This window comes from Hyposmocoma kahamanoa, unplaced genomic scaffold (genome assembly GCF_003589595.1).
Source record: "Hyposmocoma kahamanoa isolate Upper Pololo Valley unplaced genomic scaffold, ASM358959v1 78, whole genome shotgun sequence".
NCBI classification, from domain to species: Eukaryota; Metazoa; Arthropoda; class Insecta; order Lepidoptera; family Cosmopterigidae; genus Hyposmocoma; species Hyposmocoma kahamanoa.
Window position 1 is genome coordinate 18945838 of NW_020653945.1, and position 18071 is coordinate 18963908.

Sequence of the window (18071 nt, forward strand, 5' to 3'; positions counted from 1 at the left end):
AATACTTTTATGGCAAATTTTGTAACAGAATAGGACATAGAAAATATTCTCTGGTAGTAAAATGTATTGCTAAATTGCAATACTTTATAACTCTCGCGTTTACAAGGACCGCTTAAGGAGACTGTATGTCAGTGTGTTAGATAGATATTGAATAATACTAGATACTCAACCTAAATATTTTTCAAGATGGAAAGGTAATCAATGAGATGAAGAACTGCTCTTTAAATATAAATTTTGATTTAGAGACAGGTTTTTAAAATACTTTTGTTTTGATAGTAATCGAGTCGATTTTTCTTATACTGTCTTTAGAAATCTGTATACTGAAGTCAAATACAGGTATCCTCTATCTTTTTCCTTTTTAGTCGTCCTTTCTCTCTCACTCGCTCCATTTCTTTGAAGGTGGGCTGAAGTTAGTTTCAGGATTTCCTATTTATTTATTTATAATTTGGGGGTATTTTGTACTGTAAATATTGAATAATAATTTACGCGTTATTGTGCATACCCACTATCAATTTTTTGCTACACTAAGCTGCCGTGTACATACACATTCTAGTGAAAATCAGATTTTTATTGCTATTGAACTTCGGTCTGACTAATTGTGAGGAAGTCATCGTCCTGGCTATGTCCGTGTGGCGGTATTGAGTGGTTCTGTGATGTCTGACGGCGATCCATCTCTCGAGGAGGATATACCGCTACCGTTGCTTGAGAAAGTTGAAGAAAATGTATTTACACCTAAGATAGCGACTCCGATTTATGCTGGGAGCGTGAAACTGCACCATAGAAGATCTGACGTTGCTGAGACTGAATTATTCCTGACTGACGCTCAGCGCAATGAGCTTGCGTTCAAACAACTATTCGAAAGTGGAGATGGAGCTTTCCTCGAAGTGAGTTTACCCTTTGCTTTATAATTATTTTAAACAGAACTTTTATCGAAGTTACCTCGAGACCTGAATTATGCGTTCTTCTCTGAAATATTTTGTGTTGGATACTAATATAAATTAATGAGCTTTATTAAAGTATGTGTTTGCTTTGTACTGGGTTAGTTTGAACTTGAGTCATGAATGCACATAAATATTTCTGCTCCTTGGTTTAATCAACATTTCGAATGCTTATGATACAAGGAAACTGTCTTAGCAACCACTAAGTTTTTTTTGTGAAAATAATTTTGGCACAGTCAATTTGGAACAAGTTTTTTGGTCAACCGTGAGTTGTCCATAAAATGAGTAAAATTGATATTCATCATTTTGTATGAAAAAATATTTTATGAAATTTGATCAACTTTTGCTGTCATGATTTTTTTTATCCCAAACAATTAAATGATCCCTTCATGAACTGAGTCGATCAGTACTAAAAAAAATGTTGATCAATTTTATTCATTTTACGGGCACAGGACACACACACATGATCAAAAAATTTGCTATGCCCAAATTATTTTCACAAAAAAAGACTGAATGGTTCCTTAGACAATTTCCATGTATCCTCTATGGCTTGGGATTTCCCATTATTGTCCCATTTAAAAAAAACATAGTATATTTGGTTTTTCAAACAAACCAACAACATTTTCCGCTCTTCCTCTTCTTAGGTCCCATGATCATGTTTGACAGAGGTGGTATCAGTCACATAAAATGCAAACCAATCTATTCTGAACTATAGTTACAAAAATATGAATTGAGTCATTAATTGAAGTATTTACCTTATTTTTCATTAATTGATATACCTTAGATTTATTATTCATTAATTTACCTAAGTACATTCCAATTCACAGTACATACAATTTGCAAAACATTATGTTAAATATTTTCTTTAACATGCAAGGAAGAAATGTGAGATTGAATATTGTAAGCAACTTGTTAATTACCTATTTCAATGATATTTGGACCTTATCATTATTATTATTCATTATGATGACTTATTCAGTGTGATTTTGACTCATTATACCTCAGAGTCAAGATCAATAGAATTAAAGAGTTGTAGGATCTCCTTAGCCGTGATTGTGTTGACCACCTCTGGCAGAGGCATACAAGGTATCCTTGCGATTATTACAGTATTACAGTTCTGCTAGTGCTGGTGGAGTGAATTTGTATGCCTAATAGAAAGCAGCATTTTGTTGGGGGTGTCATATTCATTTCATGGTGTCAGTTTTTGCTCTTGCTTAGTTTGAGGTTGAACATTTTGGTTACCTATGACAGTCCGTTTTAGTCAGTATTTGGAGGTTATTCCTGCCTATTTCAGTCTTTTTTGCATCTTGCGTAATTTTATAGAAATAATTTTGCCCACTGACACCAACAATGGTCTATGCTACAAGAAATGGTAATTGGTGTTTAATCTGGTATAAAGCCTAGTGTTTGACAAAAAATTGTAGATATGTTCTTTAAATTTAAAGTGTCTGTGACTATAACAGTATCCTTTTCTTTATCAAAGCAAAACTTGAGATAGCATGTTATTTAAGGCATGGAAGTCAATGGATGTTTGTGCAATGGACTTTGCATTGAGTAAATAGTGGCTTTGAATTAAAAAATAAGCATAGTTTATTAAGTGACAGCTTTGTTTATTAAGCCTTCTTGTCTTTGAATAACAATATTGAAATGTGTTGTTTATTTTCACTATGCTGTTGCTTTGGAATGCTGCCAATTTTTACATAGCTGTCTATTTTCACCATATGATTGAGTTGAAAATAATTTAACTGACTCCTTTCTTTTTTCCATTGTCTATGAACATACATATTAGCTTCATTTATCTGTGAATATGCCTTTTTAAGTGTATATCTATGTAATGTATGTATGAAGTGCAGTTTTTGTGGTAAGTTCTGGTTGTAAAATAGGCTCATGTTTATTTACAAACACACCTGTTCCTCCTGTCATATTATCTCGGTTGTTCTGCAATTCAATTTATAATTCAGTTATGAAATGACATAATAAACTATCCTCAATTGCTTTATTGTTTGAATCTTGAAGAGGCATCTTGTAGGCATGCAGGGTGGGGGTGGCTAGGCAGTGATTGTATCAACACTGCACTAGATTCTTTCACGTTTGTACTCCACTTTCCATTTAACATCAGGTGGAGTGGAGTCATCTGCCTGTCACATATATAACAAAAGCTTAGGAGAAAGTAAGCTTTTTTTTGTATGTACATCGCCTATACCACACGCGCGTAGTGGTCAAGTTGCAGATACCAGTTCGTTACAATATACCATACCATACATTGCCTATTTTCCTTGCAGAAAAAAACAATATTTATTAAACCGCTAATTTAATTCAATTTCGTATTTTACCCAAGTGCTCATTCACTAAGTAGCATAATAAAAAAAAAAAAAAAAACAAATCGAGTTGTTATGTTTTCTCAAAACTGTAGATATTAAAATAATAGAGTACTTAATACTTTTAAGGTATTTCAATAATGCCATTCAACAATTGTAATGCCAATTATAATAATAATGAATAATTTGTATTTCATGTAGCTATGTTAGCTCATTAGTATACTGTACAGATGATCTCATGGGGCTCTTATCAGCAAATGTATTTAAACAGCTACCATATTGGCATCCTGTTGAGAGAAACATGCCCTGCCTGTGTTTGCCAACCTTTGTGAAAATTCTTTTGTGTTTGTAGGATAAATGTTTTGTTGTCAGCTATTTATTTTGAAAGTTATCTCTATTTTGGGTTCTTTTAGTCTTTTGAGCTCTATTCAGATGACGGGAATTTGTCGCGACTGGTTGCAATCAACAATTGGCCCTAGTCAGCTTTTATGTGACTTTTCGATAGCATACTTTGCCAGTTCCAGATTTTAGGAAAATAGCGTTTAAAATTGATGTTTTTCGAAGATCGACGAACCTACTAACAACGCAGTAAATTTTAATAATTGACATAGTTTCTGAAAAAAATGTTCCAGCAGAGCGTTCATTATCATTGTCACTTAAATAACCATTACCTTATTTTAAAGTATTTCAATGCCAAGCGTTATCAAATTTAGTAAAGTTTTAACATTGTGTGTAAAATAAAAGCGAAACTAAAATGGTTAGTTTTTATGCATACTTTTCAATATGGCAGTGTTTTACCCAGACTTGAAATTGACGAAAGTATGAAACTTTTCGATGTCTCCAAGCCAAGAAAGCTTAATGAAATACTATAGGTCTCCAAAAAAGTACAATGCCTCAATAAAGATCTATCTTGGTTTTTACCGCGCTGCCCCTTGCAGAACAGGCCATGTTGTGCGGCCTAATTAAAAACTCCATTCTATATAGTTTGAGCCGGTGCGTTGCCTTGTCGGGCGTCATAAGGCGAACCGGTGTAAGTGATGAGATGACCTTAAGTCATCATAATCACTGTATTAAACTTGTGAGTTTAGAAAGACAGTTTCAACTTATGTATTTGGATCACATGTATGGTCCTATTTAATACAGGGAACCTGCACTGCCTTATCAGAATCGTGCATAATTCCCCTCAGAGTTTTATTAGAGAATTTTAGTAATACAGAAATTATTTTGTTACTTGACCAGCAATGGTCTGGTTTATTGGGGCTGATGATAAAAGCAATGTCGCTTGTGGAAATGGTATTATATTATAATACAGCCTTGTAAAAGTTTTAGCGCCACTGCCTGTAATGTAAACCTTCTGTGCAGCAGCCAATGATTCACTGTGTTTTGTTTATGTTGAACCGATGAAATTTGCACAAGATTTTAGAAGTCTGTTCAAGTTGGTATCTTTGCTTTTTATTAGTACTTTACTTAAAATAAGATCTTTATAACGTCAAGGTTAATTGTGTTCTGAGTAAGAAATTACCAATGCGACTGAAATATTTGAATATTTGTAGAAATCCGGTATAAATTGGTGGCGATGGTCACCCGGCTGAACCTGAGCGTGAAAGCGGCTGCCGATTCGGGACATGTGAACAGAGTCAAGATTAATGGGGCTAAAACACAGGCGTGTCTTTTGTCATCAAAACGGAGTGCTCTACTCCTTATTCCGACTTTCCGAGACGTATCCGTGGCGAAAAGTGACAACTTTAACTTTGCGCGCTTTGGGCTTGAGGGTTTGGCAAAAACTGCTGCCAAAAAACTACGCATACTTCACAAGGTCAGGCAATATTTCACACCTGAACAGCTTTTAAATCTGTATAAAGCACAAGATCGATAGTGTATGGAATACTGCTGCCACCTTTGGGACGGCTCAGCCCATTATCAGCGAAAAGCAGAGTCTTATTAACAACAACTCTCTTGTGGAGTCGGGGCAACATAATCTCGACTATCGCAGAAAAGTAGCCTGCTTGGCGGTTTTCTATCGAATACATTACGGGGACTGTGCGCAGGAACTTTTCAATTTAGTTCCACTCTCACCGTTTCTCCTTCGGTGGATTAGAAGGTTCGGAACACTCCATCCTTATGTCGTTGATATACCACCCATTCGCATTAAGCGCTTGGCTTCCTCCTTTCTGATGCGTACGGCAAAGGAATGTAATACTCTATCTGTATTTCCCGAAAAGTACAATTTGGGGCTATTCAAGGCTAGAGTGAATAAGCATTTTTAAGGCAAACGCGTACCATCGTCAGTCACTCGTCGCTTAACATCAGGTGTATTGTGGCCAAGCATGTATTATTTATAAAAAAAAAGAATTAAGTATTGTATTTAGTTTTTTGCATTTTTGTCAGAGTAAAGTATTGTCTTTGGCATTGAAACTAAAATGAGTTTTTTAGCCAAAGATGAGGGCTTAATGGGCGTGAACGTTTGTAATTGCTGTACTATCCGTGTGGCATACAATGTTTTTCATCACACTTGTAAGGAAGTTAAATAAAAAAGGAAAATTACGTAAATAAATTAACAAATTACATTATGACGTGTGGCGACAACCGAATTGGCAGTTTGTACGCGCTCCTAGCGAGTGGCGGGAGCATGGAAATTAAGAAAACAAAATTACCGCCCTAGAGTCTTGCACGTTAGAATTCCAGTTAGGGTTAAGTGTGATAAAAAGGTACATTATGTGTTGTTTAAATTATTAGGTCACTTATTACTAGGTATTAGTACCATAAAACACGTGAATAAGAAAGTAATTAAAATTTTCAAATATATTCGACATCTTTGATCAGTTACAACTTTTCCGTCTGTAATAATGAAGTCTATTTGAACAGATGTCAGATGTCTTTCAAAAATATGCTTATTTTACAAATGTTTATTTGTTTATTATTTCACTTTATTATTTTTTAACCGAATATTTCTTTGTATTATAATAAATAATATTAATTTTACAGGAAATTGTTCAGACTATTTCAGCTTCCTTCCTTATGTGGTAAGGAAGTTCGCCTGGTGGTAAGCAACACGCCTGTCCATAACAGCTGCGGTGCTGCTCAGAGTTTTAAATCGCAAAGATCTGAGGGGCACCGCCACTGAGCCTGTCATCCTGAGACATAAGTTGTAAAGTCCCATGTGCCTGTAGTTGAACCATCAACCTTCTTGCCCTTCTAAACAAAAAGTAGTAATGCTCATAGTACTGCTTGGCGGTAGAAATAGGTGAGGTGGCAACATTTCTCTGGACGAACTCTAACATGAAATTAAATTGGTCAACCTCTGAAACGGTCAGAAAAAGCCCTGTGTTCATACAATACTACCGTAAAAAACATTTTGGAACGAGAATTTTCGACAAGTGTCAGGATCGTTCGATTTAATGTCTGACGATCTCAGTGGCCCAACGGTTTGTGAACGCTGGATGAGGAGGACCCGGGTTGGATACCCGGTAGAACCAATTTGGGAAATAAACGTTTTCAATTATTTGTGGTCTGGGCGTTCTGGGTATTATACGACCAAGTAAATTTGAGAGGAATGAATGAAAAATTCTTTATTGCATTTTAAAAAACAACGACAACATATAACATTAAATGTCACAGAATAACCTAATGTACAACAGGCGCTCTCATTGCTAAGTTGCAATTCTCCCAGGCAATATTAGGATACAAATTTAAGAATTTGGAAAGGGGTTAAAACCAAAGAAAATCTTCTAATAGAAGTGTGACTTATAATTGCAGAAGTAACTCTGTCTGTTGGGTTTTCACGCCTAAACGCTGAACCAATTTTGATCAATTTTGGTGTAGAGATTGAAGGGACCTAGGCTAAGGACATAGACTACTTTTGTCCCAGAACTAAATCTGAAAGGGGTGAAATAGAGGACGAAAGTTTGTATGAAGGACTGATCATAATAAAATTAAAGAGGACGATACTATTTTCAATTGATCGGTCATCTTGATTTTTGTTGGTATGTGAATACGCATACGTTTTCCTTCCGTATTTCCCACTACAATCAGTTACAAAATACAATTGGTCATCGAAATGTCTAAAACCTGTTCTTACAAATTTATTCTTAGAAGTAGTGTTAACAAAAAGTCAATATTTAACTATTCGTCACGCCAATCCCCAGGACAGTTAACTAATAAAGTTAAGTGCAATAACGTATACTCATTTGTTAACTATGTACACATACAGCGAACTGCTAAGCATCTCACTCTTATTTCATTACAGTTGAGTATCATTCTGGCTTGAATATTTTCTATGGCGTTAATATGAATATTTTCAATGTATAGCATAGCATATCTTTTTAGTCAATTTTGTCGCATTCTCGAATAGTGTTTTCATCAAATATGGTGTGTTTCCAGACAACATTAGTGTTAGTTTGTGAACGAAGACTTAAAATTAGTTATTTAGTTGGAAGATCTTGTAGTTCCAAAGATATTATAAAGGAAAACTGCGAAGTAGATTCTATTAGTGTTGTGTTTTTTGTACCGGTGTAGTGTTTCTCCATTATTTACTTTCCTTTCGATCCGTCCAACTGAGCTCCTTGTGAAAGAGTTCCTCCAGGGAAGTACTGCCAACTTTTCTATTTTTGCCGCCAAGTAGTAATGTGAGAATTGCTGCGTTCCGGTTTTGAAGGGTAAGGGTGTTGGTGACATTACAGGAACATGGGACTTGTCAACTTATGTTTCAGGGTGACGGGCGCAGATTCAGATCTTTGCGATTTAAAGCTCTGAGCAACACTGCAACTGTTATGGACAGGCGTGTCGCTTACCACTACGCGCACGACTTGTTCATTCCGGCACTTGGTATCATAAAAATTAAAAAAATCGACCTGCACTCTGACGCCGAAAACCATTCACCAAATCCGCAATAAACTCTGACGATTAAGTTTCTTAACCAAGGTTCAACCTTCACTGCGTCGTCATACTTAGCTGTATAATATTGCACTAAAGTTCAACGTTAAGTATTCTGCTCTCCCACTTCAAGTATGAACGTACTTTTGTTCTTAGCTGTACACTAAAATTGGCTGTAATAAGCCACAATGAAGGTGCGCGCGGTACACTTCAATATACAATTTACTATTATGACGAATTAACTATAGCCAAACCTTTTCATAAATAGAATAAATAGTGTAGCAACAAATTGATTCTAATTCTACGCACTTACTCTAAGGCTGTTATTCAATCTCCTTCCTTATCTTTTATCTGAGAATTATAAAATGTAGGTATATCAGCTACATTTATCTAACTTTGGTCTCTTAATAAGATGAATCAGTGGTGTCCGTGTGAACGAAGCAAGGTCGGTTGCGTTTTTCGACGTTTTTCCCAGTATTGAATGATGTTTACTGTTCAACATATGGTTCCACGATGGTTGTTTCAACTGTTATTTTACGTGATATATGATGTAGTATTATTAAGTGCTCGTAGATATAAACGTGGGAAATGCAACGTATGACCTGTGTTTTTTAACGAGTCTTATTTTCTTAAGCTATGTTTGTGAACCTAGAGAATTTTAGTGTACAGTTTCTATGTTGTTTGTGTCTCTAAACGAAGTGTTCTTGGAAATCTGCAATCTTTGCTGCAAGTTCTTTTTACATATCAGTCTGCAATGTTGTAAAGCAGTCGTAACGGTTATATAACTATATAAATACATATACAATGTAAAGTCTTGTTTTATGTGGGTATGGTCGTTGTTTTACGCGACGATTTAAGGACTATCCACACACGTCAGTGACGTGCCCGGGACGTGGATGAGGCGTGTTAGTTTGTATGAACTGCGGCCCCGTCCCGGCGCCGGCACGGACGTATGTGGACGAGTTCATACAAAATATACGCAACGATATTTTTTTGAGCTCCTGACGGAGCACGGCCCGTCCACGTCCCGGATATGTATGGATAGACCTTTAAAGGTATAACGAATTCGAATGTGTCATTAAATGGCAAATTTTGTTGTGTCATAAAAGTCCACAATAAAAGAACAATGTGCTTGAACACGGACCGACAATGTTTTTTGTTGCGAATTGAAATAATGTCCTCGTATAAGTACGTCCTTTTTCATGGTTCATCTGGTTTGACTCGTGTATGTCTAAGTCCTGTTGAAGAATCAGCCATTTGTGGTACGTTTTTGATTCTCTAGTGTTTGATTGTATCGCCAAATATTGCAACTGTTTGGGCCAGGCGGAGAAGGAGGCGACGGAGAAGACGGACCTGCAGGCAATGTCGGTGCTCAGCAATTACCAGGACAATCTCTCGCAGGACATGAACACCGATCGGTGAGTGCCTTGCACATCCCCGCACTCATTGACTCACCCGCTGACTAAACATGTTTCTGAAGAAAGTTTTATCGAAAACGAGTTTGAATACTTTTTACACATTGGTTGTTCCACGGCTATGCAACACTGATGCAAAGTACTTCAAATATTGTAAATACGATATTCTATCTCATGATGACATTAAAAGTAACATTGGATACAAAGATTTTAAAAGTTTCTTGTCTCAACTGGGAAGCGAAGCGTAAAAAAATAAACACCTGTATTTTTATGATGCCCATCGAAATTACAAGGATTTATTCCTTTTAAGTAACATAGTATCTTAAATTAAATTAAAGGAACAACGTTCAAGTTCATACAATTTAATAAAAAATTAAACAAAGTTGAAAACTGAATAATATTAATGTCTCTAAGAAGCAAAATAGCTATCTACAATATTTAAAGTAGGTACTTTCCGTCCGTATGGCATAACCATGATATACATAGGTCGCACTATAAGTTTCCGGAACTGGCCACTTACATAAACAATATTTAAAAAGTAATTACAACACTACCCTGTACCCTGTATATTGCAACAACACAAAGTCGCAGTGCTTTTGCCTCACGAGAACGGGAATTACGTGTTATTGACTCGTACAGCACGACTTTACCTAGAGAACCCTTAGAGCATGTCGCACATGAAATCAAGTACTGTCGTAACTCAATATTGCAGAATTGAGAAAACACGATTTAAAAATTAAAAAAATACTGAATGGATTGCGAATAATGTGATTATTTTTATTTTTACGTCATTCTTAATATTTTTTTTACGTACGAGAACATGTACATTTACATGTACATACATTTTCGTTCTGGTTTCATTCAGTTTATTCAAATTTTCAAATGGTGTCTTCTCAATTCCGCAATTTTCAGTTACGACAGCATTTGGTTTTGTGTGCGATGTAGTTATAAGCTATGTGAGAGAGCCGCGTTATACCAACTACATATATAATATCATGTTGCATCTCTGTATTGTATCTATATCGCGTTGATCTTAAATTCATTAAAATGTTTAAAATTATTTACGTGTTTGCTTTTTAAGTATTTTCTGCATATACTTTTCGATAAATCTTTCTTATGTCAGACGTTTAAATACACGATTTAGTTTGCTGTCGATCATTAACAGGACTTAAGTTTCTTCTTCATGTGTACATGAACTATCTTCTGATATAACCTTTATTTCTTCACATTTATCAGTGTAACGCACTACTCTTACGTTAATTATGATTTATTTGATTTTCTATCTGTTACATGGTCTTTTTAAAAAGAGCTTATTCTTTATAAATTGCCTGTACGTTATAAGGTGGTGGCGTTAAAGTGCTAAGTGCTTCTGTCATTGAATTGCGTGTCATTGATATGTTTTTTGTTACATTTGTTCGCAGTACTGTTTTGTTTTTATGGTAATCAATTGATTTGACTGTAATTATTCCTTGTTCAGTGTTGTAATGTGTTGTTAAAAATAATTTATTTTAGTGTTTTGTGTTGTTTATGCATTTTTCGTTAATTATCCTGTTTTGTTTTAGATTTACCTAGAGGAATGTTAATGAGCTTACGTTTTAAAATAACTAAATACACTTTATTTATAATACTAAATACCTAGGTATTAACACTAGATTTTTTTTCTTTGATTTACATTAACACTAGTGTTAATGTAAATCAAAGAAACGTCACTATTTTATATCCGTTAAAATGATTTGACGTAAAAGCTATTTTAGCTAAACGCTATCGTGTTAATTGAATGTTCATGTGTAAATAAATACTTACATAAATATTCGTACTTACTTTATAGGTGAAATAACAAAATATAATACGACGCTCTGAATGACTACTGCATACAGATTAATAACGATTCACTTTATAAATTATGTTAATTCTCCCTTTGTCGTTGTTGTTTGTGAGTATACAGGGATTTTTGTGGCCCAGCAGTGGGCATCGTATGGCTAAATGATGATGATGATAAACAATCTCGCAGAAACAACTTTTGTACCATGACTATTAATAATTCATCAGATTTTGCTTTCAAACTTAAATACCAATATTTAGGCGATTAACACACTGCACCGCGTCTCGCGATGGAGCGCGGAGCTGCGTTTTTTAACGTTGTACTGAAGTGCCTCAGTTTGAGTGGAAACCACACGCCGTCCAACACACTGAGGGTCGTATTCCAGAACTCTACTCAATGCTCAAGTCAGGATTGCACTGGAAACACAAGCACTGGAAATACGACCCTAATGGCAGGGACTTGAGTATGATTTCGAGTGCTTTGAACCATACTCAAATCCTGACTTGAGCATTGAGTAGAGTTCTAGAATACGACCCCTACTGTCAATTTGTTTCGCGCTTAATCTTTATGTCTACGGCTTGACATAGACAATTAAATTCCAATTACAATATGCAACAGTGATATTTTACTTTGTATTAATAGTGATGTATTAGTAGTGATTTTCGTAGTACGATTTTCTACGACTTTAAGGGTCGTATTCCAGAACTCTACTCAATACTCAAGTCAGGACTTGAGTATTACAGTGAGCACTGAAAATCATACTCAAGTCCTTGCCATTAGGGTAGTATTTCCAGTGCTTAAAATCATACTCAAGTGTGCTCAAATCCTGAATTGAGCATTGAGTACAGTTCTGGAATACGAGGCCGCAGACCGCGGCGCGCGCGGTTTTACCGCGCCCCCGCCCCGAGAGGCGCGGCGTACCTCAGGCAGTCGCAGGGTATGGCACACTGCGCTCCGCACTACCGCGTAGATTTTTTATCAATTTGTATCTAGTCCATTAATTGTCATTCGGATTATTCTTAACAAACAATCAAAGAATTCATTTGACATACGTGTGTAGTTGAAAAATTTATTTTCATATTTTCTTAAAGCTTTGTAATGAAGTTGAAATGATCCATTTATCGCTCTGGTTCGCAAAAAGGGATGTATGCAACATCTTCGGTGCCTTTTTATTTGAGTAAACAAAAACCAAATAGGCAGCTGCAAACTGCAGCGTACTGAATGAGTTAACCATTCTTGTCATAGAATGTACATGTACATGTACAATCACTACGGCGATCAACTACGAAGTGAGCACTTTGAGTGGCGTGGGGCCGCTAGACCGCTGCCCCCGCGCAGTTAAAACCGCGCATTGACGCAGACCTGCTTCTCCGCCACAGACATATCTAGATAGACGATGCCAGTACAGCAATTTGTATAAAAACCAAGCGTGCCACATTTTTTGTACACACTATGACGTCACAAGAGCTATTTAGTGAAGGAAACCTTCCGCTCGCTCTAAATCGATTGATTGAACGGAATACGCGTAAACACAGATATTACTGATAACGTTATAACAAAAGAGGTATGGAACATTTTTATAATATTGCCAAGGTCATAATAATTTTCGTCCCTCTGTTTTCAAAATCGATCAGAATCAAGAACAGTGTTGCCTAACGTATACATCACTAAATGTTAAATTTGACCAAAGAAATGTACAAGTGGCCGTACCACGAAACTGGATGCGTTCGTTCGATATTCATAGCGTATTAACAAAGGATCACAAATATATCGCACCAAGTATAAGCCGCAATGTATTACAAATCATGAGGCATACATTCGGTTGCATATTTGTTTTCGCGAAATTCGTACAAAACCAAAATAATTGTTTTTAAAATAAATTATATATCTTCTGATTACAAAATCACTTGCCCGTGGAAGGAAACGTCCCTGTTTACCCGTTTACCACATTTATGGTGCTTTTGCAGTTTATAATGGCACAATTATGCATTTTTCGCGTTTTCGACTGGTGTTTATCTACGATAACGATCGAGCGCGTTCTGAAGTGTAGCAGCGGCAAGTAAGTGAATTTCACTTACTTTGGGTACGCCAAGTATGTACACTTGCGGCGTCTTATCTAGATATATGTCTGTGGTCTCCGCAACCGCGCGCGTGATTTCGCGTCTCGCGCACCGTCCCGTTCTAAAATTACTAAGCGGAAAACTTTATACTAACGGAATCGAAAATCTCCAATAAGCAGAAAGAAGAAGAATTTATTGGCAGGTCCTGGCTAGTAGTTCAATATTGTGCCTATAGATGACGCCTCAAAAGGACCCATGAGAGTTATGTGCACGATTTCTTCATATTAGTTTTTGTGGCTCCTCGAAGGTAGCGTTTGAGCTACTATAGGATAATGCAGCGAAATAATCTAAGAGCACAAACATAAACAGCAGCATGTATTTATTATTGATACAAAGATCAAACAAAGAAAAACTCTTTCCATCCGGCTGGACCCGATCTAGCGATATTGCCGTACCTGGGCTATCGCTCTCCCAACTGTGCTACAGAACGAGTCAGCAGACCTTACGAATATCCCTACGTGCTCGTTTGCAGGTGTTTGTTTTTTAACGACTTTTTTGCCGTAGCGTCATCTGTGAGAAACGTATGGAAGAGTTTTCTTTTCCAAGTAGTAGTTAAGTACGGCTAGCACGACAAGGCGCGGGATCTTTATGCGAGAATAGCAGTATCTAGCGCTTCATGTCGCTGTCGCGCCCTGTTGTGCTAGCTCTACAGCCTTATCCAGCCAGATCGAAGGAATTTTTCTTTGTGTTTGTTCGAATTTATAGTGGAGTACTTTCACAAAATATGTATTATGCAAATCATGTTAGTAAAAATATCATAATATTCATTAAAATAAAATATAGAAGCATGTATTATTATGTGAACAAAACAAACATTAGCTGTCTCTTTTTCCATAATAGGCCTAATAATAACCATGACATAAATAATTCGTGCAAAGGAGACTGGAACCGTTTCAATGTACACTAACTACACTGTATGTCGTTGTCGCTGCGGCCGTGTAGAGGATTCACCACCACACACAAGTCTGCACGTGTGTTGCTCCGCGACTTGTAATTCGTTGAAAGTTGAATAATTTTGAAATAAATTGTCGCCTTAGTAGGTCATACTTACATAATATAACCGCATTCCAGGATTGCTATAATATTCCTAGTACCGGTGTACGTGATACATCAATTCTTTCGCTTGAAACCAGATGGGAGTAAAGCAAAAATGAGAGAATACGGAAAAATACGAGGAGATCATGTCATGGATGTAACATGAGCTAGACAAAGCATTAGACCATTGTTTCTTAACCTTTTTTTACTCATGGACCCCTCTCAAAATTTTACCCTTTTCGGTTAGATTAACAAGTATTCTTTTTATAGAATTTTTAATAGTAAGTGAAATAAGAAAGGCTCGCGGATTGCATTAATGCGCGTCTCTCTCGTTCCTATAATGGATAGCCGTCAAAGGGCGAAAATTCAAACAGGTCACGTGCACTGCACCTTTTTACTTACAACGTAATGTATACCAATTTTATATTAATGCTCAATGCTCAAATCTTAGGTAGGCTCGTCATGGACCCCCTTCGTTCATTACACGGTTCCCTTAGAGGTCCATGGACTACAGGTTAAGAAACCCTGCACTGAATTGTTATTTAAACTTGATCATTATCATTGAATTCACTTGAAACGTTGCCAGACCTAAATCATTTCATCAACATTTGCTGTAAATAATTTTAAATATTTGTCTAATATGGTTTTTTATGAGCCTCAATGGTTAGGTACAATTCCAGACAGAAATGTTTTAATTTTGAAAACTTAATTTTTTAGTCAAATTTGCTGCTTTTGCATTTTTTTTACGCACACATTCATAGCCGGGCACTAGGGAAACCCTGATTCGCGGGTGCCATGGACGCACACATAGGTAGACAACCACAAATTACACCCAAACTCAGGAGATAAATAAATGTAGGCCATACAAATATTTCTCCCGGCCCGGGAATCGTACCCGGAACCTCTGTGTCCATAACCGTTCGGCCACGGAGGCATTGAATTCATTAATTTGTGATCGTGGTGTACAGAAACGTAAAAAAAGGCAAAAGTAAATCATATCTTAGGTACTACTTGGAGTATACTGTTTTTTTTAACAGTCATAAACTATATTATAAGTGTAAGCCTTTAAAGGCTTATCACATCTTTACCGGACGCCCTGTGTATAATTCAAGTATCAATAATGCATTTAAAATAACCTATTCTATATGTAATTGCATGTGCTTGGTTGTCTTTGCTCTCAGTAGTCGGGTAAAGACCAGAATGCGCTGTGAACCGTTCGGAATCCCCTGGGTACTTTCAGAGACAACGGTAGTGAAGCATCGACGCGTGCGGCGGAGGAATGCGGGTGCGGAGAGCCGGCAGGGCTCGCTGTCGGTAATGGGAAAGAGCTCAACCACTGCTCGTAAGTATAGTCGAGAGATTCTTTGAGATCAAACACAATACTTTTTATTGCAAATGAATATAAAAATTAAAATCTTTAGATAAACGGCTGGTTAAAGCAAACTTTTCACTAAAGACACACAAAGAAATAGTTATTTAATTTATAGTTGTGTTAATACAACTATGACTTTTTATTATTCTCCTATTGTTGAAATTTATAAAAAAAACGAGGGCGCCACAGCAAAAAAAGTCGTTAAAAACCGAAAACAAAAATTTGCAACAACTACATAGAAAAAAGTAGCAAAAAAAAAATTAAAAGAAGTAGCAAATTTTTATTGAACGGTATTTGGTAATATCATTATTAATTATATAAAGAGTTACATACATATTTAAAAAAACCTATTATGAACGCAAAAACATATTATATAAGTGGTTGGAATTACTTGATTATGAGGAAGTTGACACGCTTCTGAGATCCATACAGTAGTATTCCCAAATATACTCTCATACACATTCACACACATGTACCTGTACACTCACTATAAATTCACACATTAAATATTAATGCTACACATACAACTTAATACACTATTCAAATTAATCTAACTTTTGAAATGTTTAAATATTTTAAATACAATAAGTTCATACATTAGAAAGCTATGGTTATGGAAGAGCGGAGTCTCCTATCACAGGCATTGCTATGCTTAAAAGGAGACTCCTGGTACTATGATTGTAAAATGTAAACAGCTAAAGAAATAAACTATTACTACACTAACTATTACTACTATATTATTTTTACAATGTTTAATGATTGATCTAACCTAAAACCAGAACGCTAATTAAAAATAGCAAATTTCACGAAAATGGATTGCGTCTGTGCAAGAAGATACAATCCTTTAATCACAATCCAAAATCTTTATTCTGTATACCATCACATTTATTCATCAAACAATTTATACAAATTATGGATTGGTCTCAAAGAATTTACTCTGAGAAAATATCAGGACCGAGTCTTCCGAGGGTGTATAATTTATGTATGTGTTTGTACATTGTGTTATTTGTCCATTTGTCTATCAATGTCGCTGTGGTGGAGGTAGAAATAAGTAAGGAATACTATATTTATTATACGTACGAGTATATGGCGCTAACGGCTTTTTAACACGGCATCGCATACGGCGTGTCAACGACAACTAACAACTCAAGTGTCTAACCAAAACTTGTACATAATTTTGCAAAGTCATTAAAATTTGTTTTCAGTTGCCATAACTATACCAAGATAGTTTGGTTAGCATAGACTTTTACGGTTTAATTTGTTAAAGGTCTCTGTTAACTTGTCATAGTTACGACATTTAATTGGTCTAGAAATAAGTGGTCCAAATGTGAAATAAAGTACTTTTTTAATTACCATAGTAATCCTTTGCAGGTTGATTTCAGCATGTTTATTTTTCTATTTCTAATTACAGTATAGTGATGGGAGGGGTGCTAAACAATCCCTCCCTGACATTCAACGACGGCTTACGCTCAATAGACTACGTGCTGGTGTGGGAGTCGGGTAAGGAAGAAGCGAGAACGCGAGAGGCGCTCGAAAGAAGGAGGGTTTTTGAGGAGAATCTCATTGAAGCAGGATTGGAGCTCGAAAGGGATGCGCCACCTGACTGCCATGGGCTTCATTTTGTTAAGGTTAGTGTAATCTTTTGTTCTGATGCAATAACTGTTCTAGTGTGGATAGATAGTGCATTAGCCAATATTAATATCTCCATACATATGAGGTTCACAGGCTCTATCAAAAGCGCCACCCTCGGTGTGATGAAGAAAATTGCGGGTTTTTATAGTTACACTTTTTACACGAATAAAATGTTACATTTCGAGTATAATAGTCATTTGTTATCTATTTAAGCTGATCGCTTGATAAATAAATAACCAATAACCGATGTAATAACCTCGTGTATTTAGCCTAGACTAGCTGGTGCCCGTGACTTCGTCTTCGATATTGTAGGCAGGCAGGGTGGAGGTGGCTAGTGCAGTGAGAGTTTCATCACTGCACTAGGTTCCTTCGCGTTTGGATACCACTTTCCACTTAACATCAGGTGGAGTGGAGTCATTTGCCTGTCAAGTATAAAAAAAAAAAAAAAAAAAGAATAAGTACTTCGAGTAGCCTACACTGCCGTCGTTAGTGCCCTTTCAACTAAAGCAAGCAAGGCGTGAAAACGTAACAGATAGAATTACATTCG

General features: G+C 36.3%; 1 protein-coding gene across 8 annotated transcripts in view; it reads left to right on the forward strand.

Annotated features, from left to right (window-relative positions):
- Positions 1-479: 479 nt before the first annotated feature.
- LOC113232821 (anoctamin-1-like) overlaps positions 480-18071 on the forward strand; it is a 55115-nt gene continuing 37523 nt past the window's right edge. For 5 of the 8 annotated variants that reach the window (XM_026467646.1, XM_026467648.1, XM_026467649.1 and 2 more), the window contains exons 1-4: positions 480-884; positions 9452-9546; positions 15761-15862; positions 17304-17520. In XM_026467646.1, the coding sequence (XP_026323431.1) occupies positions 654-884; positions 9452-9546; positions 15761-15862; positions 17304-17520 (645 nt within the window). In that variant the 5' untranslated portion in view covers positions 480-653. The remainder of the gene's footprint in view (positions 885-9451; positions 9547-15760; positions 15863-17303; positions 17521-18071) is intronic. The other 3 variants (XM_026467650.1, XM_026467653.1, XM_026467654.1) reach the window with 3 other exon arrangements.